This window comes from Salmo trutta, chromosome 2, assembly GCF_901001165.1.
Source record: "Salmo trutta chromosome 2, fSalTru1.1, whole genome shotgun sequence".
In the NCBI taxonomy this organism is placed as follows: Eukaryota; Metazoa; Chordata; class Actinopteri; order Salmoniformes; family Salmonidae; genus Salmo; species Salmo trutta.
This window is the reverse complement of record NC_042958.1, coordinates 33,065,266-33,089,578: the sequence shown is the minus strand read 5'-3', so window position 1 is coordinate 33,089,578 and position 24,313 is coordinate 33,065,266. Positions and strand designations below refer to the sequence as shown.

The 24,313-nt window shown below is 42.4% G+C and overlaps 1 protein-coding gene across 4 annotated transcripts in view; it reads right to left on the bottom strand.

The window, feature by feature from the left end:
• The window catches only part of LOC115154194 (receptor-type tyrosine-protein phosphatase N2), a 312,884-nt gene that overhangs the window by 143,348 nt on the left and 145,223 nt on the right, over positions 1–24,313 (bottom strand). For all 4 annotated transcript variants that reach the window (XM_029700209.1, XM_029700191.1, XM_029700198.1 and 1 more), the window contains 2 exons: positions 23,616–23,702; positions 14,641–14,720 (listed from right to left, as the gene is read on the bottom strand). In XM_029700209.1, coding sequence (XP_029556069.1) covers positions 14,641–14,720; positions 23,616–23,702 — 167 coding nt within the window. The remainder of the gene's footprint in view (positions 1–14,640; positions 14,721–23,615; positions 23,703–24,313) is intronic.

Here is a 24,313-nt window from a genome sequence, read left to right as displayed (position 1 = left end):
GGATCGATGCTGTTCCTTGTAAACTGATCCCCTACGAGCACTGTCTGAGATGACCTGGGGCAAACATACACCGAGAAAGGCATCTCCTCGTTCTCAAACTGGCACCCTTTTCCCTATTTAGTGCACTACACAGGACAACTTTTCCCTGTAAATGTACAGCACTATAATGGCAGAAGAGTTGCCAGCCCGTGGAAATACAATAGCAACAGCTGAATCTTTCAGTATCCTTTGGTTTCCTGTCCCCATAATTTCAGATTGCATATCTCGTTCATATGCATCGTTGCTGAATTGCTTGCTACACACAAGCAGTGATGTAAGGTTGGCTGCAGGAGTTTTTACATTGTATTTACTATTTCTAATTGCTACTAACCATCTTCTGCATCTATATATATATCTTATACCAGAAAACGGTAGAATTTGGTGCCTTCTTCCATTGATGTCCTGCTCTTGCTTCTTGTCTCTTTTTCCACTTTGCCTAATTAACTTTACCTCTGGTAGACCTAACTCTATCAAAAGCTCTTTCTCCCACCAAATACAACAGTGACGACAAGCTCCATATAAGGACATATCATGTGCAGGGTTTCCCCCACGAGGTTGCACATGCACAGTTGTTACCCATTTCTGCTGCTGTGGTGGTCGGCTATATAAAAAAATGATATAAAATAATTGCAAATGTTTTAGGTGGAAAAGTACACATTTCCTGACTCAAAAAGATAATTGTTCTTTTGACAAAAATAGCTAAATCGGCCGTATACATTCAATAAAACAATGAATTTGTCCACAGTTCGCGGATTTGTGAATCCTTAATTCACTGACAACAGAGCAGAGCGAGGCCTGTATCCAGCAAAGTCACGAGTCACAGCTGTCTCAGTTCTGCAATCCAATAGTTTAAATGTATGGAATCCCTTAAACATCTCCTATAATGTACACAGTGTACAAAACATTAGGAACACCTTCCTAATATAGAGTTGCACTGCCTTTTGACCTCAAAACAGCCAAATTTGTTTGGCATGGACTCTACAAGGTGTCGAAAGCGTTCCACAGGGATGCTGGCCCGTGTTGACTCCAATGCTTCCCACAGCTGTGTCAAGTTGGCTGGATGTCCTTTGGGTGGTGGACCATTCTTTATACACACGGGAAATTGTTGAGCGTGAAACACTCTGCAGCGTTGCAGTTCTTGACACACTCAAACTGGTGCACCATGGCACCTACAATCATACCCCTTTCAAAAACACTTTAATGTTTGGTTTTGCCCATTCACCCATACACATAGACAATCCATGTCTCAAGGCTTAAAAATCCGGTCTTCTGCTCTTCGTCTCCACTGATTGAAGTGGATTTAACAAGTGACATCAATAAGGGATCATAGCTTTCACCTGGATTCACCTGGTCAGTCTATGTCATGGAAAGAGTAGGTGTTCCTAATGTTTTGTATACTCAGTGTATGTGGTATAATTTCAGAAGGCTCAGTTTCCATTCCAAACCCTCATAGCTAGGTAGATAACTTTGTGGTGTTGTCATGTTTACATGTATTTGAATTAGGACATTTCATCAATAACTCATGTTAAAATTGTGACGACAAGTCTTTGTTTCAGGCTCCACAAACAAGCACACAGGGCAAACAGTGGTCCATACACAAACAGAGTGCAAATGACTACTGTTCTTTGTGATGTAAGAGGACCATTCTGTCACATGATTGTGTGCTTGGTCTGGAAAGCTGTGCGAGTCCAAGCACACACAAACACGCCTCTCCTGTCTCCAGGAGAACGATCACAGTCCCAGAGCTCTGGAGGATCTAAAAGCATGGATAAATATGTTGAGTGCATATGTTACACTGGTATCAATATGAGTCTGAACACAAACAAGACACAGTCTGAAACTCACTTGGTATTGCAAATGTATTCACGACCTTGTGGCTGTTTGGCGAGATGTTTGGTGTTTAAAACTTCACCTATTTATCAAAACCAAACAATACATTCATTCAATTGGGATATGCGGCGCAGCGGCGGTTTGTGCGGATACCATTGCCTTAATTCCAAAACAACATGCTTTGACCCTCCTACCACTTTCGATTCATTTCTCCTTGTTTAGATGCTTTCAATTTATAATACGTCTTCAATTTCCGTTTACCAATGGTTCTCCCTTGATGTTGGAAAGGTTTTAGCTTTTTACAATTGGCTTTTCATTTTTCACTTTCATTAATCTCCCATGCTCTCTGATTGTTTCCTTTCGTCCACTTCGAAACCAAGTTAAATTATTCATGCCTGTTTTCCACAAATACCTTGGAGATGGAATTAGCAAACAAACAATGCCAGAGACACTAATCCCTGTCTACAGCGAGATCTTCTAATACACTAGAGCTCAGGCCGGCTGTTGACAGGCGTCTGTTACTGTCTTCAACTTCGCCGATCACAGAGCTGGTGACACAATAAACATGTTTACAGAGTGACACACACACCGCTGTAGTACTAGTAGGATAATACTGGGGAACAATCACAAGGTTGTGTAGGGCAGCCCACGAAATGACTCTTCTTGTCAATTGTATGCAAGAATGTCCTCTGTATTGTCTTAGGAATTCAGCATTCTCTGTATTATCTCTCCAACCCCCATTGTCACACCTCTGAGAACCAGTAACAGTGCATTCGGAAAGTATTCAGACACCTTGACTTTTTCCACATTTTGTTACGTTACAGCCTTATTCTAAAAATGATTAAATTGTTTGTTTTTTACCCTCATCAATCGACACACAATACCCCATAATGACAAAGCAACATTTTTTGGTGCAAATTTATAAAAAAAAAAAACCTCAAATATAACATTTACATAAGTATTCAGACCCTTTACTCAGTACTTGGTTGAAGCACCTTGGTCAGCGATTACAGCCTTGAGTCTTCTTGGGTATGACGCTACAAGCTTGGTATACCTGTATTTGGGGAGTTTCTCCCATTCCAGAACCTCTCAAACTCTGTCAGCTACTTTCAGGTCTCTCCAGAGACGTTAGATCGGGTTCAAGTCCGGGAAGCCACTCTTGTCCCAAAGCCACTCTTATGTTGTCTTGGCTGTGTGCTTAGGGTCATTGTCCTATTGGAAGGTGAACCTTCACCCCAGTCTGAGGTCCTGAGCGCTTTGGAGCAGGTTTTTATCAAGGACTTCTCTGTACTTGCTCCAATCATCATTCCCTCGATCCTGACTAGTCTCCCAGTCGCTGAAAAATGTCCCCACAGCATGATGCTGCCACCACCATGCTTCACCGTAGGGATGGTGCCAGGTTTCTTCCAGACGTGAAGGTTTGGCATTGAGGCCAAAGAGTTCAATCTTGGTTTCATCAGACCAGAGAATCTTGTTTCTCATGGTCTGAGAGTCCTTTGGTGCCTTTTGGCAAACTCCAAGTGGGCTGCCATGTGCATTTTACTGAGGAGTGGCTTCTGTCGGGTCACTACCATAAAGGCCTGACTGGTGGAGTGCTGCAGAGATGATTGTCCTTCTGGAAGGTTATCCCATCTCCACAGAGGAACTCTGGAGCTCTGTCAGAGTGACCAATGGGTTCTTGCTCACCTCCCTGATCAAGGCCCTTCTCCCTCAATTTCTCAGTTTGGCCAGGCGGCCAGCTCTAGGAAGAGTCTTGGTGGTTCCAAACGTCTTGCATTTAATGATGTTGGCCACTGTGTTCTTGAGACCCTTCAATGCTGCAGAAATGTTTTAGTATCCTTGGCCAGATCTGTGCCTTGACACAATCCTGTCTCGGAGCTCTATGGACAATTCCTTCAACCTCTGACATGCACTGTCAACTGTGGGACCTTACAATAGACAGGTGCCTTTCCAAATCATGTCCAATCAATTTAATTTACCACAGTTGGACTCCAATCAAGTTGTAGAAACATCTCAAGGGTGATCAATGGAAATAAGATGCACCCGAGCTCAATTTCTAGTCTCATTACAAAGGGTCTGAATTATTACGTAAATAATGTATCAGTTTTTAATTTAGAAATTTGTAAAAATGTAAAAAAAATGTAGATTGTGTAGATTGAGGGGAAAAAACTATTTAACACACATTACACATACAATGTATTTTTATCTTGCCTTCTCTCCTCTCCTTCTCTTCTCAGGATCGAAGACATGATGTTCTAACACTGGTCTAATGAAAGTCATAGTTTGCATGCCAAATTCCCTAAAAATGCATCCCATTCCCTAAAAAGTCCTCTACTTTGATCAGAGGCCTATGGGCCCTGGTCAAAAGAAGTGAACTGTAAAAAGAATAGGGTGCAGTTTGGGACATAATCACACTGCAAAACAGTCATGTTTTTTTCACTGTAAATAACTGTATAATCAACAGTATCCTACTGTATAAACTGAATACAGTAGATTACCGTAAATTACATCGTGGCAAAATATTCATATTTGATGTATTTAGGACTTTACCATAATGATTGATGTATTTCGGACATTACCATAAAATATACTACGTAAAATACAGCAGCAGTTCACTTACTGTATTTTGGAATGTTCAAAATAGAATGCCACACAGACCACAAGGTCAACTAAATCAAAGCACATCCACTAAAGCAGGGATGGCCAACTAGACTCAGCCATGGGACGTTTTTTTGTCAAAGCGTATGGTCGGAGGGCCAGAACACAATTACAATCATTGTACACTGAACATTTACCACAACTAAGCCCAGAAAGAGATGTATTTGAAAATAACAATCATTTCATAACTTGATTACATTGAGACGCGATCACATCTCTTTTTTTAGTTATGGGAATACTTGGTAAACAGATTTCCTGAATGAAACTCCCACATAATTAGCCACCCGTTAGTAAGAGTGCTGTACCAATTTGACTGATATGTGGTATCACTGCACCATCAAATAAATGTGTATAGGGGACATATTGGAGTGCAGCAAGTCTTAAAGTAACTCTATTGAAAATCTCGCTTTAAAAAGTAGTGATGTTCAAACGAAGCTTCCTGAAGCATTGAGGTTTTCTAGCTGATTGTGTTGAAAATATTGTAGGTTCATTACTCGAGGCTTTGATCAACACAGTGTACACTAGTGGCACCTACTGCTCAAAATAATTCAGAGCAGCCAAATTACTATAGATGACGTCCCACACCCCGTGCGCAGTGTAGCAATGCGCAGTGTAGTCTTTTTGTCTTCGACCAATACCAAACCAATGAGGTGGTAACGCAGCTTCTGATGTCATTGATCACGTGCTTCTGATAAAGTGATACAGGCATCGGCACACTGCTTCGAAGTATACTGCTTAGCGATTTCGACTCATGCCTCGGAGGTCCGGGCAACGTTACATCACTATTTAAAAGGTCCAGTTGCTGTTAATTCATATCCAAATAATATTGTTGACTCATCCTATATTCATATTTGTGGCCAAAGCATAAATTGGGGAAAAACACTTACAAACCCTTCCTCTAACTCAAACTGCCCACACTAATTTGTTGTTGGTGAACGCCCATACCATTCCAACACAGAAAAGCTGCTTTTTAACATAATTGTTTTGGGGAAAGGAAAACTATTTCACTCATATTGTAAATAATTATCAGTCATATTTCATAGAAATCTGGAAACACTGGATGGTTACTTTAAACGTTTAATGGTTGAGTAGGATTTACCATGTCCTTTGGTCTGTTTTTTTGCTGTAGTAACTGTTAGGAAGCCTTTGTTATGGCATCTAGAAGTGCAAGTGATATATAATACCAAAATGTGGTCATTTAACATTTTAGTCATTTAGCAGACACTCTTATCCAGAGCGACTTACAGTAGTGAATGCATACATTTCATACATTTTTTTTTGTACTGGCCCCCCGTGGGAATCGAACCCACAACCCTGGCGTTGCACACACCATGCTGGCGTTGCAAACACCATGCTCTACCAACTGAGCCACAGGGAACTTAAATAACACTCACTTCTGGAGGACTTAACAAAGGCTTCCAAACTGGCATTCATTGATATGCCGTAATATGTAAATACATTACCTAGCTGCCAAGCTGTTTGCACCAATCCCATCTAAATACTGTCAAATACAACCCCTATCTCCCCTCAATGAATTGAATGAATGAATTAATTACAGTTACCCTAATAGCATTACAGTAATGCATTGTACAGTAAGTTACAGGCAGCCAGTAAGTTATCATAAAAACAATGGAAAAAAATATAACAGTAACAGTATTGGATACTGTAAAATATGGTACGGTAACACACTGTACCATTTTTTATGGTAACTTACAGGCAACTGGCTTCCTGTAAGTTACCGTAAAAACAACAGGAAAGGGTTTACAGGGCATACTCTGCAGTCTCTAGGCAAAGGGATTGATTCTCAGTTCAGTCTGGATACCAGGGAGAGTGAACTGACCACTCACTAAAATTAGACAGCTTATAAACTGACAGCCTTTACAGTTGGTGCTTTAATAGAGTATGTGAGTATATTATAGGCTGACAGTTATCCCTGCGAGACTACAGGACATAGTCATGTTAGTGTGCTGGAGTGAGGGTTAGCATGGTGAATTTACAAGCGAGAGTAGACTTAATCCCCTGATATGAGAGATCAATGCTCGTAGCTGAAGTTTCTCTTACCCTGCAGCTATTGGAACGTGCGCGGGCGCCCCATACACAAAAATTATTGTCAGTCAATCCCATGACCGTAAACATAGATGAGATGGATATTGCAACAATCACCATGTATAAATGGGAAATGGAGAGGTGATATGTGTCATATCGTGTAACCGTCAACAGTGTGTTGCATTGTGTGAGTGTGTGAGTGTGTGTGTGTGTGTCTCCTGGAAGAGGTGATGCGAGAAGGCCTTTGAGTGCTGGCTGGACTGACAGGTGACGGTAACACGGTAGAGAGAACAGACACACAAACACACACACACGCTGCCAGGGGGACTGATGGAGATGAGAGCGAGGAAGATTTTGATCACCACACTGAGGCCACTCAACCAGAGAGGGCAGACAAAGATCACACACACACACACACACACACACACACACACACACACACACACACACACACACACACACACACACACACACACAGAGCGACAGAGACAGAGAGACAGACAGAGATAAAAGTGATCTCTAACCTCTGTGCTCATTGATACAGATGTTAAAACATGAACACAGACACACACACACACACATCCATTTCTCCAGCTGTTACTGTTAGTGTCTGGGGGAGCAGGAGATAAATCCCATTACTTTGTGTGAAGAGCCTAGGTAATTATGTTTGGCATTTTGACAAGTGTTTGTTGGACTGAAGGTCAGCTCTGTGTGGAGAGAAGAGGGAAACCAGCGTTCTATGAAACCCATAGATATAAAACACAGATATTCTCCATTGGTGATCTATGCTAATCTGCTCGGCTGGAGGGAAGACAGAGACCAGCATTCTATAGTGTGGCTGTTATAAATACATGTGTGTGTGGATATCTCTTCCTGACTAAGGGGAACGCAGTGTCTCAGTCTCTTTACATTCAAATTTTATCTAAATTATTTATATATGAATTAGAGCTCAGCCTATTGCCTCTCTCCCCCTGACTGCATCTCTCTCCCTCTCTCCTTCTCTCCCTCCCCCTCTCCCTCTCCAGATCTGCTCCAGATGGCCCCGGCTGCTGGCCCCTTTCAGTCCAGAGGATCACAGCTCATTGACCAGGGCTGTGGTTCTCACGGCCTGGAGCCCGGGGCACCCTGCTGGGCCCCTGGGGTCGACCAGCCATGACAGTCCAAACAAAGGTGTGCCTCACCCCCAGCCCACCAGCCTACACATCCTCCACACAACCACCCATCTTTGACCACAGAGTGTGGACAGTGCGTCCCGATCACTGTCTGTGCTTCATAAGGGGGCGAATGCAATTAGTGTGATATGTTAGTGGTTGGAAGAGAAACATATACTTGGTAGACCTAATAGAATAGAATAGTGTGCCATACTTATATATGATGTCATTGACAAGATTTGCCAATAGAATGCTGTGAAGCAATCTGTCCAGAGTAAGCAACAACAACAAAAATGAAGCATCATCAACTGCATATCCAATGATAAGCTGAAATAAATGGAAGATGATGCAAATTGCTTTAAAAAACAGACAACATTTTATTTTTCAGATGTTTCACAAATGCATGTAAATGTTTTTAACACTGGATGAATGATCTCGGTTCACATACAGTAATTGCTCTAAGGAAACAAAAAACAAACCATGCATGTTTCCACCTATCCAGTTACTGTACACAGAAGAATCAAAAAAGGAGGGAAAATGAGAGGGGTATTACATTTCCCGTGGCTAAAGAAATGTTGGTTAGCAGTGAGCGTAACCAATTTTGACAGAACCAATTTCCCAAGTGAACGTGATTTACATGTTTGCAGAGCAGTCTGAGGTAAACAGCTTTTCACCACATTCAGAACCTCATTCGATCAGAGAGAGAGAATAAGGAGAGAGAGAGAGAGAGAGAGAGCGAGAGAGAGAGAGAGAGAGAGAGAGAGAGAGAGAGAGAGAGAGAGAGAGAGAGCATGAGCGAATAAAGGAGCAAAAAGAAAGTGTCTTTAATGACACATTGCAACATTGTTTTTTACAGCTTGGTCGGCACGTCATCAAAAATGTAATAAATAATTTCCCGCACACACACACACACACACACACACACACACACACACACACACACACACACACACACACACACACACACACACACACACACACACACACACACACACACACACACACACACAATAGCCTAGTAGTTTTGATAAAGCAGCCGCCTTATCTTTTGTTTTCTAGCCATGCAGGGATTAGTGAGCACAGGTCTTTGTCCACCAGTTTTCCAGTTGAGCAGAACACAAGAGCTCCTAGTAGTTCTTACCTTCACTAATACAGTGAAACCTACCATCATGCTTTTCACTCCTTATTCTACCAGTAACAACCCATAGCCAAAAGATGGCAATACTTTCATTGAGGTAGCAAATCTCCTCTTTATACTGGGCTCTGGTCAAAAGTAGTGCACTATATAGGGAATAGGGTTCCATTTGGGATGCACACTTTGCTTTTCAATGGGATCTCTACCGATAAGAAGGATTTTCAATGGGACTTTTCTCTCCCTATAGATGGCTTTTCAATTAGATATGTGACCCGTTTCAGGAAACTAGAGTCACTACTTCACAGCAGAGCCGTTTGAACATACATTTTTTTTTTTTATCAAAATGCGTTTTTTGGCAGAAATGCCTTCTCAAACATGTGAACTTTCATGTGTATGCCATCTGTAAATACGAATAAATGTAAATTACGAGCCTAGTTGGTTTAGCCACAGAAAAAGCCGTCAATCTTCCCGCTAGTCATGATTGGCTGAGATAATGAGTGGGCTGGACATGCCGAGAGATTAGTTTAGATTGGTCTGCCATATATCACGCTTCTGTCTATTTGAGCTGGTCAGTATGTGTAGGTAATCCTGTCTGACGCTGCTTTTTTATGTATTGCATAGTAAAACTGCAGAAGCCTAATGTCAAATTAAAGTGTACTGTTAGCTAGCTAATGTTAGCTGGCTCACTAGCTAACATTACGTGTATGCTCTCCACTTTCTGGAGGATCGAGTTTTGAAATCAGTAGAATTCGAGTAGGATAGCTAAGGAGATGGAGAAAACATCTGTCTCCGTATTACATCTGAAAACTAAGGGCAACCATGGCAAACAACAGGAGACGCGTACATCCATGATGTATACGGGTAAGATAGACTAGCTAGCCACATTTTCAGATATTACACATTTCTAATTTCGACAGAAAGTGGATTAATTTCAAGTTAAAGTGTACTGTTAGCTAGGGAACGTTAGCTGGCTGGCTCGCTAGCTAGCATTGCGTGTATGAAATTATTATTTGTATTTCAGAGCCATTTTCTTGACTGGTTATAGCCTAATGTTTGCTAGCTAACATTGAACGTGGTTGATTAGCTACCTGCAGATTCATGCAGGGTAGTAACATTCTGAGTTGGGATTATGGTTCTTTGTTTAGCTAGCTATCTAGCAAGCTACATGCCTTAACAAAAGGCTCCTCTACGCAAGTAACAATTTCAATAGAATGTCACTGCAACAACTGTTGATAGACATACTAGCTGGTAAATATGATCTGTCTATCTACTCCGATTTTAAACTGATTTAGTAGAAAAATATCAAAACACCTCACTCACATAGATGTATAATGTAATAAATAAACCTTATTCAATGTAAATGATGAATGTAAATGTATGTCATAACATGTAAAGGTGAAGAAATGTATTTGAATGAATAGAGCCACAGTTGCAAGTTTAAGACCTTCACAAAGACATGGAAAAATGTATGCATTTAAATGGAGCTATATTTGACACAGGTCTATTCTCCCAATCAATGTGGTCTTGCTCTCTTCTGATTCTTCCCACTAAAAAGGGGTTTCTATAGATGGTTGGTTGTTTAGCAACAAAAGTGACAGATGTTCAACTACTCAGCAAAACAGATCGGGTTGGCTTAGACTGTTGACGACATGTAAACTATATTTTGTCTCCAAATGTTTATTGAAAACAAATTAATTTGCACAATGAGCACTTGTCTCTCAAATACATCGTTACAGTTGTTGGTTAGCTAGCTAGCGAATTTTGACGTCAGTCAAAACACCTCAAAACAAGACATGGTATCAATAACATGATACAACCAGCTGAAACGAGCCACCCACGATTCCCCACATGGCATCTTCTTGTCATTATTGCTAGCTATCTGACAGTTCAGAACCATAACGCAAGCCTTCTGGCCAAATCAATAAGCATGCATACTTTTTGTGACGTTGTCAGTTGACAACAGAATGCTTTTTAAAAGAAATACTCAGTATAGAGCTAAACTAAAGGAACACTTTACAGTCAACGGTCAACACACAATGAGGCCAAGGGTTTGATGTGTGTGTGTGTGTGTGTGCATGCGTATGTGCTTGCGTGCGTGTGAGTGACAAGTTCATCATGCGGCCATGTTGTTCATGCACAGTCACACAGAGGTCAAAGGTAACCCAGCTTTACCCAGGAGGCCGAGTGATTTGGCTGTCAGTTTGTGTTTCACATTCAACCCAGAGCATCTTCATTTCACTTCTGAAGTACCACAGTATGAGTATTATAGGTATAAAACATTCTGGAAAATAATGTATAATAATGCAGAATAATATAATTTCAGTGCATTCGGAAAGTATTCAGACCACTTTACTTTTTCCACATTTTTTCACATTTTACTTTCCAACAGGACAACGACTCTAAGCACACAGCCAAGACAATGCAAGGAGTGGCTTCGGGACAAGTCTCTGAATGTCCTTGAGTGGCCCAGCCAGAGCCTGGACTTGAACCTGATCGAACATCCCTGGAAAGACCTGAAAATAGCTGTGCAGCAACGCTCCTCATCCAACCTGACAGAACTTGAGAGGATCTGCAGAGAAGAATGGAAGAAACTCCTCAAATACAGGTGTGCCAAGCTTGTACTGTCATACCCAAGACGACTCAAGGCTGTAATCGCTGCCAAAGGTGCTTCAACAAAGTACTGAGTAAAGGGTCTGAATACTTAAGTAAATGTGATATTTCCATTTTTTATTTTTAGTAACTTGGGGTCTGTGTACCCACATCCATACTCACACATGCAGTCAGAGCCGGCACTAGCCTTTTAGGGGCCCTAAGATTAAATATTTTTTAGTTAATTTCCTGCAATTCTTGCCATGGGATGTATAGAAAATGTTGCAGTTTTAAAGAAAGTTTTCTGCAATTTTACACATTTCGCCATAGGTTGGAGAGAAATGTTGCCCTTTTTTAATATGATATCTGAGTGACAGTGATTAACAAAATCAATGAGGGCCCCCCAGTCGGTAATTTGACCATGATTACTACAAGTTCAGATAGCTGGCTAAACTAATTTCCCAACCTACAATTTATTTTGCTGACATGGGGTAATTGAGTGACTTTCTGTGACTGACATAAGAGAAAACTGCTGACAAACAAATTTCAAAATTGCACCTTGTTTATTCTACTATTTTAACTCTCAACAATATGTTTAGACCCTGACTGAGTTCCCAATTATTTCAATTTTGTCATTTTTGGAAAGTGATCCACGGGCCTACAAAAGGGGCGGGGGGGGGGGGGGGGGCAGTTGCCCATCCCTGTACTATGCATTGCTCAACTGAAACAGTGTGACTGTCTAAGAGGGATATGTAAGTATTCCTCCTGCCAGTGTAAAAGACATGCTGCTTGCTTAGTGAGTACCACTTCCTCTTGATTCGGCCCGTACCTGGCGTGAACTTCCAACCTCTGCCTTGCTAGTACACGTAACCGCCCTCCCTCAAGTGTCTTAGCTGATCGCGCCACCCGAAAAAGCTACCTAAAGAGGCAACGCAAGCGGGACACTTAAGGCTGAGGAGTAAGTTTCACACATACCCCATGTGTTACACCATGCACCTCTCAGTCAGTCATTGGTATTCTGGTCGGCTGGATTCATAATTTATCAATAGTGGTCAGGATGCTGATCATGTCGACTTAACATTTGGTCTGACATTTCAGCCCAACTCGCTGCTGTCATTAGCTCTCCCCCCATGATGCCTAATCAACAGTCGAATCACTCCACATAGACACGGGCAGACACGCACTAGCGTGGAAGCATGCAAGCACATACGCACACACACACGGAAACATCTCAACCGAGTACTGATAGACGTACCCATAGGGGTCTACAGCACTAGAATCGGGGAGTAACTGTTATTCTGGTGCTTGCACAATCACAGCTTCGATACACATGTAACACCAACCAATCCAGACACCTTTCCATCATCTTTCAGACATCTTTACGTCTCAAGTCACACACAACTCAAGCCCCGAACCCACCCCATTACAGAAAAACACGTGATCTTATGTGAAGTTAATGTGATAACATGTGACAACATGTATAAGCAACATGTGATGACATGAAACTACACGTGAAAACATGATCTCGTGAAATAAATGTGACAACGTGGGGATGCAACATTTCAAGTGTTTCACAATTGCAATTCAACATGTAAGAGTTAGATTTTCGCATGTAAAAGTTTGTCACATGTGAAAAGGTGGTACTAACATGTAAACTCTAAATTTAATACAACATATGGTTTCACAGGTGAACAACTGACCTCACATGTGAAAACAGTTTTTTCTGCAAATTTCACTTTTTTGTTTTGTAAGGGAATGAAAATGACATGGGGGTTTTCAAGTAAGTGGTACTCTGTTCAGCTAAAATAGTGTAAACAAATCTTTAATCAATGAGAATATTATTATATTTAACATGATCACTTAGTACTGACTTTTCAATATGACCCCATCAGAGATTTGAGCTCCCAACCTCTGGATTTAGGGTACACTGATCTTTCTGCAGCGCTGCAAAGTCTATAGCATTTCTCTACACATTTATCACCCATAATACATCTCTGCACTTAGAAAAAGTGTGCCATCTGCACTTCTATTTTAGTTGTCCATTAATCTGACTTATTCTCTCGTCATTGATTTCATTAGCAATTTTAGGGTTGAACATTAATTAGCGTGCACATACACTATGTCATCACGTATGTCAAAGTGTGTCAAATATGTCATTTGAAAAACACTGTGACTGCGTGGCATTCTGGGGAGATTTTTTTGCAGGACATTACCTGTGAAATCTCATATGAAAAATACTGTGAAATGTGTGAATATTTGAATTCACATGTGAAAGGTTATGTGATCACATTTGAAAATCCACATGTGGAACTTCATGTAAAAAAATCATTGCATGTGAAGTGTTCCAAAAGCATATGGTTTCACATGGTTTTTCCGTAAGGGCCTTCTTCCTATTTCCTAGTGTTGTTGTAGCATCTCTGTAAATGGATAGGACAGAAACCAACCACTATATACCACCCAATAATACAACAGGAGGAGAGTGGTGCCAAATTCCACTGAATGAAACAACAGCCCATTTTAGCCAATATAAAAAGGCTCCATGTGGTTTGTGTTAGTGTTGTTACTGTTGTTGTTCCAACACCAATGTTATTGACTGTTGGACTGTTGCTCGCTGCTTCTCAAAGTCATTTCCAACCGAAGCAAGGGCGACACACTCCCTTGTTGATCAAGTTCAGACAATGCCAGCGGTGCGGTGTAGTGCGGTGCGGGAGCGATGCATACTGAAGCACATCCTTTTTCCCGCTCTCATCATGACACCTTTCTATCAGACCACATCAAACTGCCTGGCTTTACGAAGGCGAGCTTGTCTGAGCCTGTCCGTCAGTCTAGCGGATGTGTGAGGAGAGCAGATGAAGCCCATCCAGGGTCACACTCTACATCCCAAATGGTACCCTATTCCCTATATAGTGCACTCCTTTTGACCAGAGAGCACACTAAATAGGGAATAGGCTGCCATTTGGGCCACAGACTATGTATCTCAGTAGGAAGCGCTTGTCATCCTGTGTGAAACACAAACATGACAAAATGTTTGTGCGAATCAACGATCAACTCTGCTTTGAGACTATCAGAGGTTTTACTGTATCTTCCCTCGATGGTGAAACCAATAAATGATGATGAGCACGATATAGGTAATGATTGGTGGGTGGATTTGGAAGGATATCGACTGGTGTAAATGAGAGAGAGTGGTCGTACCTGCAATGTGGGCCAGATCTGCAGTGCTGACATTATGAGGGTTGGAGCCCACCCTGAAGATCACAGCTGGACCCAGCACTCTGAAATAGAAGCAAAAGAGGAAAAGCTAGCTACACCCCAAACTCAGTTTTCTTCAATTCAACTGCAGACCGAGGTAGAAAAAGACTGAGAGACAGAGGACTAGAGAGTAGAGATAGACAGAGCGACTCCCTGAGAGCTTCAGCTACCAGCAAGCTTCAAATCGTCTCACATCTTTAATAGCAGCCAGTGGAGGGGGGCTGTTTTCTCTTTCTGTTTGAATTTGAACAAAACACCAAACATGAAAGTGTGGCACTGTACTGCAGCTGAGAACCTTCGCTTTGCCCCTCTGGCTACCCGTCTATTTGCCCCCTATGTCCCCACTGTCTAGCTAGTAAACTGAACACACTCCTCGCTCTCCAATGCAGTATACATGTTTAACTACGCTAATCATGGCCAAAATAGAAACTAACCAGACTGGACAGGATGAAGAAACTCCCTACAGTCACGGTAAAAAAAAAATATCTACAGAAGCATAGCCCCAACTTCAGCAACAATCACAGCAGAGAAAAATCCTTCTCTGAGACCAATAGGCAGAAAGCCAACAGCAATTGGTAAAATAAAGTATATTCTGCAGGGTTTAATGGTGGTGTGACAAACTTAGGTCTAAGCCACAAGCCAGGGGGTTGTTGTATTGCAATACATTTGAAATACTATGGTACTAAGGTATTTTACATCTTGCCAGGGAGAAAACCTTTCACCTGATTACAATATTATGATTCACAAGCCATTGAATCGAAACAGTATTGCAAAAAGAGGTATCACGGTATTCACAATACAGTTTTTTCTCCCAGCCTTACTGCCCTATATAGTACCTTAGTACCTTTGTTTCTATCTAGAACATAAAAGGGTTCTTTGGCTGTCCCCATCGGAGTACCCTTTCAAGGACCCTTTTTGGTTCCAGGTAGAACCCGTTTAAGTTCCATGTAGAAGTTCAATTCTTTTCCACAGAGGGTTGTACATGGAACTCAAAATAGTTCAACCAAAAAGGGTTATCCTTTGGGGATAGCTGAAGTACCCTTTAGGAACCCTTTTTTTTAAAGAGTGTAGAGCAGTGGTTGAGGGGAAAAGTCAGAGTCCCAGGAAGCGTGAGGTGTGAAGGGGCATCATTAGGTGAAGTGACACCCCGCCTCCCCAATACGACCCTCATAAACCACCTTTATTCAGACTGCATCCCAGATGGCCTCCTATTCCCTACATACTGCACTACTCTTGTCCGGAACCCTATGGACCCTGTTCAAAAGTAGTGCACTACATAGGGAATAGAGTGCCATTTGGGATGAATTTTAAGTCATTTTTCACCCGTTGTGTTTGGCCTTGGAAGTCTAGTTACTTCCAGCCTCAGTGTATAAACTGGGGGGAGATCCATCATCACACTGCCAGCCTACTGTAACCCAGCCTGAGAGAAAACTATCCGTCACAGCCACCATCGGAGACATGCACACCTTCACTATATAGGGAATAGTGTGCCTTTTGTGATGCAATCATGGACATAGTTTTGAATGAGCATTGAATTAGCAACTTTCCTCACTGTTACCTCCTTTTGTCAAAGAGAAAAATGCTTCCGTTTAATGCCTTCCAGGGTTCAACATTAACTCTTGTCCACTTGCAAGTAAAACAAATTGTCGGACAAGCAGATTATAGATTTAAGTTGTCCGAATGGCCACAACTGCAGGATATATAATACTTGGGATCAGAGACCAGCAGCCTTCCATTGTCAATACTAGTCATAATAATGCATTTATTTTGTGAAGTGGTTCCTTGCATGATACAACACAACTTTCTGTCACCGTTTTGGCATTTCTTTTTTTTTTTGGACAAGTGACTGAGCTTTATGACATGTAAAAAATCTGTCCTACTTGTCAGATGGACAACCCAGCTAACAACAAAGGTTCCCACAACTTTAGAGAATGTTCCCTTAAAAGTGTCATTAGGTCACTAACTAAAGTCTTCACAGGAATGTTCCCGTAACGTCCAAGGAATATTTCCAAGAGACCATTCGCTTAATGTCAAATAGATCATACCCAGAATGTGGTTGTTCTAGACATGTTTCTTGAGAATGTAGCAAAAGCATTCATGTACTAGTTTTCGGTGGGTTAGGAGAATATTCCATCAACGTCCCACCACAGAACATGACTGCCATGTTCTCAGAGCATAAGTTATTCATGTTCTAGAGATGTCTACAGACGTTTCATGGGAATGTTGAGAAACCATTTGTGCCCCCCATAAAAAAATGATTCCAGATCACGTCTTGTTACCGAGCTACTTAAGGCCCTGATTGGTGAACCACTGATCCATTCACAGCTCTTTTTGTCTGTTGGCAAGGTTTGGGATACTCACACACACAGTGCTTTTAAGACACAGTGTTTCAAATTTACATGATTACATTGTGCATGCTCAATTATTTAGTAATCATTACTCAATATGTCCTCACCTGGGATTTGAACTCACAAACTCTTGGTTCACGGCAATCCGATCGTCCTGCTACGACCATGTCCGTGTAAGGAATATTCTCCTAACCCTCTGGACACAGGAATGTTCTTGCAACATTCTCATGAAACATGTCTAGAACATTAAAATCTTATATTCTGAGAACATGGCAACCATGTTCTGTGCACGTTCGGTGGAACGTTGATGGAATATTCTCTTAACTCTCAGAAAACTGGACGCATGAATGTTCTTGCAACGTCCCATAACATGTCTACTTCACCTGACTTCTGTTTGCTTTGTCAAATGTTCATATTTTCACAATCTGTCCCACATTCTTCCTGGTGCCCATGGTCTGCCAGGAATCTACGTAGATGCATCTCAAATGAAACAGTTGTGTTTTTCATTCTAAAATAATTGTCTAAATAGACTCTGGGAAAAAACAGTACTTCATGGTGATTGAGTTGGATAAGTTATCTATCAAAACTCTGCTGGTGTTCTGTGTAACCGAATGGGGTTTATAAGCTCAGTGCTCATATTAGCTCAGTTGAGGGAAGTGTGTGTGTGTTTGTTTATGCACGTGTTCGTCCGCATGTCTGCGTGTACACGTGTTCGCGCTTGTGCATACATTGGTGTGTGTGTGTGTCAAATCAAATGTTATTTGTCACATGCGCCGAATACAACAGGTGTAGACCTTACAGTGAAATGCTTACTTACAAGTCCAACAATGCAGTTAAGGAAATATCTCAATAAGCTAACATTTAAAAAAAGGAACACAATGAAATAACAATAACAAGGCTATATACAGGGGGTACCGGTACCGAGTCAATGTGTGGGGGTACAGGTTAGTCGTGTGTGTGTGTGTGTGTGTGTGTGTGTGTGTGTGTGTGTGTGTGTGTGTGTGTGTGTGTGTGTGTTTGGGTGGGTCCATCAGTTCACCAGGTTCAGTTCAGTTCAGCGTACCTCAGTGTCTGAGGAGGCCACTCCCCCTAGTGTATATCTTCAGCAAACCATTTACGTCATCTCTGTAGAGCAAAGAACATCAGCATAGGCAAAGTAAAGTGCTGTTTTTATACTTTTTACATAACAGTATCCAATGTAGAAACTTAAATCCATCCAAAACAAGCACCCCGAAGCTAAACCACCTCATTTGTATTATGATAATCTTTTCATATGGCTCGTATTCTCTCCTCTATGGAGTATCTCTTTTCACCTCATTCAATCTCATGCCGTACACATACAGAGAGAGAAGCTTGAAATTGTGCACTACGTAGGCAATAGGGTTCCATTTAGGACGTAACTGTGGTGTCAGTGTGTTCTGACCCTCACTAGCAGCCAGAGTTGGCTCACATCGAGACGGGTGCTTTCATAGTCTCACCTGCTGAGCATACTGGAGAGAAACACAATGAGCTCCGGCTCACATCACAGGCAAACAGACGCCCATCATTACTCAATAAATATGCTTCTAACACAGCGCATTTAGTCCAAAAGGAGGGAAAAACAGTGCAGACAAAGGATACATTAGCAGGCATCTATATCTCTGTATATTGGTCTCCTTGAACAGAATAGATAGGAGCTAGCTATCATCTCGGTGTGGTATAATAGAGCCAGTCTGGACAGAGATGCACGACTCAACCTCATAAAACCTCGGCACACACAATGCAGCCAGCCATGTCAATGACTCTCCTTTAGAGAGCAAAATCATTAATTTGGAACTGTTTCTAAAATCAAGTGTATTGCAAAAATATAAACGCAACATGTAAAGTGTCCCATGTTTCATGAGCTAAAATAAAAGATCCCAGAAATGTTCCATATGCACAAAAAGCTTATTTCTCTCAAATTGTGAGCACAAATTTGTTTCCATCCCTGTTAGTGAGCATTTCTCCTTTGCCAAGATAATCCATCCACCTGACAGGTGTGGCATATCAAGAAGCTGGTTAAACAGCTTGATCATTACACAGGTGCACCTTGTGCTGGGGACAATAAAAGGCCACTCTAAAATGTGCAGTTTTGTCACACAACACAATGCCAAAGATGTATCAAGTTATGAAGGAGCATGCAATTGTAATGGAATGGTGACTGCAGGAATGGCCACCAGATCACATCCACAGACCACATGTAACCACACCAGCCCAGGACTTCCACATCCAGCTTCTTCGCCTGCGGGATCATCTGAGACCAGCCACCCTGACAGCTGATGAATACTGAGTATTTCTGTCTGTAATAAAGCCCTTTTGTGGAGAAAAACTCATACTAACTGGCTGGGCTTGGCTCCCGAGTGGGTGGGCCTATGCCCTCCCTGGCCCACCCATGGCTGCGCCCCTGCCCAGTCATGTGAAATCCATGGATTAGGACCTAATGAATGCATTTCAATTGACTGATTTCCTTACATGAACTGTAACTCTAAAATAATTGAAATTGTTGCATGTTGCGTTTATATTTTTGTTCAGTATATACATATATACATGTATATATATATACACTGCTCAAAAAAATAAAGGGAACACTTAAACAACACAATGTAACTCCAAGTCAATCACACTTCTGTGAAATTAAACTGTCAGGTAGAAATTATAGGTGGAAATTATAGGCAATTAGCAAGACACCCCCAATAAAGGAGTGGTTCTGCAGGTGGGGACCACAGACCACTTCTCAGTTCCTATGCTTCCTGGCTGATGTTTTGGTCACTTTGGAGACCATCCGCCACCTCATCAGGAGCATGCCCAGGCGTTGTAGGGAGGTCACACAGGCACGTGGAGGCCACACACACTACTGAGCCTCATTTTGACTTGTTTTAAGGACATTACATCAAAGTTGGATCCGCCTGTAGTGTGGTTTTCCACTTTAATTTTGCGTGTGACTCCAAATCCAGACCTCCATGGGTTGATAATTTGGATTTCCATTGATTATTTTTGTGTGATTTTATTGTCAGCACATTCAACTATGTAAAGAAAAAAGTATTTAATAAGATTATTTCTTTCATTCAGATCTAGTATATGTTGTTTAAGTGTTCCCTTTATTTTTCTGAGCAGTATATAATGTAAGCCATTAAGCAACCTCTTTTGTCCAAAGCGACTCACGCGTGCATTCATTTCATTTTTATACGGGTGGCCCCAGCGGGTCCTTGGCAATGCAAGTGCCATGTTCTACTGAGACACACAGGACCACAATGTAGATAATATGTCATCTTCAATTCACAAATAATGGTACTAAGCACCTGAATAGCAGTAGGCAGTTATAGAAACAAGGCATTCTGTTTGCGTCTCTGGCATCTTTCATATGATACTGTTCTGTGAGAAGTAACCAGACTTGCTTTCTCCTGGAGTAGAGGCTTGAAAGGCTTATCAGACTCAGTTCGTACATGTCTTCACTGCCTCCTATGGCCTGGTTCCAGCAGCACAGAACTACTATGAGAAACTAGCTGGGTTCAAGTATAGTTCACCTAGTCAATAATACATTAACACTGCTATCTCTCTCCAGCGGGATTCTGTTTGAGTGAGTGTGTGTGCGCGCATGTGTGTGAGTGCAGGTGTCCGTGTGTTTATGCGTGTGTGCGTGTGTGTGTGTGCATGCCTATATACTTGCGCGTGTGAACGTGTGTTTTTTCTCATGTGTTTTCACAACAAAGACCATATTATTAAGAACCATGACTGTTTTTTAAATGTGTTTAGAGGCATCAACAACAATAAGGCAGTGATGTGGCAGGGAAGCACAGCTGAGAGCTGCCCGGTGACACGAGCCTACCGGACGAGCTAAATTACTTCTATGCTCGCATCGAAGAAAATAACACTGAAACATGCATGAGAGTTCCAGCTGTACCGGAAGACTGTGTGATCATGCTCTCCGCAGCCGATGTGAGTAAGAACTTTAGACAGGTCAACATTCACAAGGCCGCAGGGCCAGACGTGTATTGCGTGCATGTGCCGACCAACTAGCAAGTGTCTTCACTGACATTTTCAACCTCTCTCTGTCCGAGTCTGTAATACCAACATCTTTTAAGCAGACCCCCATAGTGCCTGTGCCCAAGAACACTAAGGTAACCTGCCTAAATGACTACAGACCCGTAGCACTCAAGTCTGTAGCCTTGAAGTGCTTTGAAAGGCTGGTCATGGCTCACATTAACACCTTCATCCCAGAAACACTAGACCCACTCCAAGTTGCATACCGCCCCAACAGATCCACAGATGATGCAGTCTCTACTGCACTCCACACTGCCCTTTCCCACCTGAACAGAAGGAACACCTATGTGAGAATGCTATTCATTGACTACAGCTCAGCATTTAACACCATAGTGCCCTCAAAGCTCATCAATAAGCTAGAGGACCCTGGGACTAAACACCTCCCTCTGCAACTGGATCCTGGACTTCCTGACCGGCCGCCCCCAGGTGGTAAGGGTAGGTAACAACACATCCGCCACGCTGATCCTCAACACAGGGGCCCCTCAGGGGTGCGTGTTCAGCCCCATCCTGCACTCCCTGTTCACTCATGACTGCACAGCTAGGCACGACTCCAACACCATCATTAAGTTTGCCGATGACACAACAGTGGCAGGCCTGATCACCGACAACGATGAGACAGCCTATAGGGAGGAGGTCAGAGACCTGGCCATGTGGTGCCAGGACAACAACCTCTCCCCCAACGTGATCAAGACAAAGGAGATGATTGTGGACTACAGGAAAAAGAGGGTCGAGCATGCCTCCATTCTCATCGACGGGGCTGTAGTGGAGCAGATTGAGAGCTTCAAGTTCCTTGGTGTCCACATCGCCGACAAACTAACATGGTCCAAGGGACACCATGACAGTTGTGAAGCGGGCACGACAAAACCTATTCTCCCTCAGGAAACTGAAAAGATTTGGCATGGTTCCTCAGATCCTCAAAAGGTTGTACAGCTGCACCATTAGGAGCATCCTGACTGGTTGCATCACTGCCTGGTATGGCAACTGCTCAGCCTCCGACTGCAAGGCACTACAGAGGGTAGTGCGAACAGCCCAGTACATCACTGGGGCCAAGCTTCCTGCCATTCAGGACCTTTATACCAGGTGGTGTCAGAGGAAGGCCCTGAAAATTGTCAAAGACTCCAGCCACCCTAGTCATAGACTGTTCTCTCTGCTACCACACAGCAAGCGGTACCAGAGCGCCAAATCTAGGTCCAAGAGGATTCTAAACAGCTTCTACCCCCAAGCCATAAGACTCCTGAACATCTAGTCAAATGGCTACCCAGACTATTCACATTGCCCCCCCCCTCCCCACACCACTGCCATTCTATGTTGTCATCTATGCATAGTCACTTTAATTAACTCTACCTACATGTACATACTACCTCAACTAACCGGTGCCCCCGCACATTGACTCTGTACCGGCACCCCCTGTATATATTGTTATTTTTTACTGCTCCTCTTTAATTACTTATTTTTTGAAACTGCACTGTGGGTTAGGGGCTTGTAAGTTAGCATTTCTCTGTAAGGTCTACACCTGTTGTATTCAGCGCATGTGACTAACACAATTTGATTTGATTTGATGTGAATCCAAAAGAATCCAATCCAGAATATGACCTGATCAAATGTAGTGCAATATATAGGGAATAGGCTTCCGTTTGGGAAGCATCCTATACAGTATGTGGAGGTAATTAGAGCTGATTTCTCTTTCCAGAGGAACACAAACACACAGAGGTCAGAATAAGTAAAAACGTCTACACACTCTGCTACTACACTGCAGGGGCAGCTTCACACACTGCTTCCTGTTTCTGGAGTCCTGGACAAACTTTATTCGGTTCCCTGAGCTTACATTGGAGATTTTTTATTTTTTTTTACAAAGAAACATCTTCCTCTTCCGAATTTTAAATGGTCTTTTATTTTAGACCAGGGGTGTCAAACTTAATTCCCAGAGGGCCGTGTGTCTGCTGCTTTTTTCTGCAGTTGCTACATCCATTTTAGGACTTTAAAGTAAGGATATATAGCCATTGATTCTAGAAGAATATAAGTTATAAATGCCTCATGAGCTTAGTGAATCTCTCTTACCCCACCTGAAACCAAAATATAAGCTTGTTTTACTCCAATGGATGTAATGTAAACAAAGTAACTGTAAACAAACACAGCTTCAAAACATCGTTTGAACTATCATTTCGATTTCATAGATGGTCAGCCCTTTCATCCATAGCTCCTTCTATGAATTTCAGAGTGGTTATATTTATCCAGCCCCATCCTCGAGCTGTTCATCAAAACAGTGGCTTGGTTTTCACGTTGTTATTGTTTAAAATGCAGATTGCCTCTTTAAGACCTAGACAACCAGATGAGGGGAGTTTCTACCCAATCAATTACCTTCATTGATCAATCAAGTACAAAGGAGGAGTTTGACACCGCTGGTTTGAAGGTTATGTCGATAATACTTTCCAGTCCCACTTTTCGACAACAATAAAAACACAAGGTGTGTGTGCATTAGTGCATGTGTCCCGTGTGTCCTGTAATACATACGAGAGGTGGAGAATGTTGGCCACCTGGAGGTTGATCCTCCGACCCACATGTTCCATCAGGTCCAAGCCCTGGTCAGAGGTGAGGGAGCTGGGGGGAGGGCAGACAGAGAGAAGGCACGGTATCAGACACAAAGCTCCTTTATATTACAACCAACCAGTCACAGAACCGGCAACAACCAGCCCTATTGGCATATCTGGGTTTCCACATGTCACTGACATGTACATAAATTAACAAGACACACACAACCAAGCTCGCATACATACACAATGTATAGATGTGCGCACACACACACACATTATAGATGTGCATGCATGCAAGCACACAAATGCAAGCACACACAAACCGCCTTGCACCAGTGGAATAGGGATCAGGTGCCTCTTCTGGCTTGGTAAATAACCTGCATTTTCCAGCAATGAGACAAGCAGTAAGGTGCAAATGGAACCCGCGTGAGGTGTAATGACTGTATCATATAGGCGTGCTTCACTCTCTCACACTCTCTCTTACACACTCTTACACACTCGCACACACTCACACACACTCGCACACACACACACTCGCACACACACACACACACACACACACACACACACACACACACACACACACACACACACACACACACACACACACACAGACACACACACACACACACACACACACACACACACACACACACACTCTATTTAATCTGTTTTCAT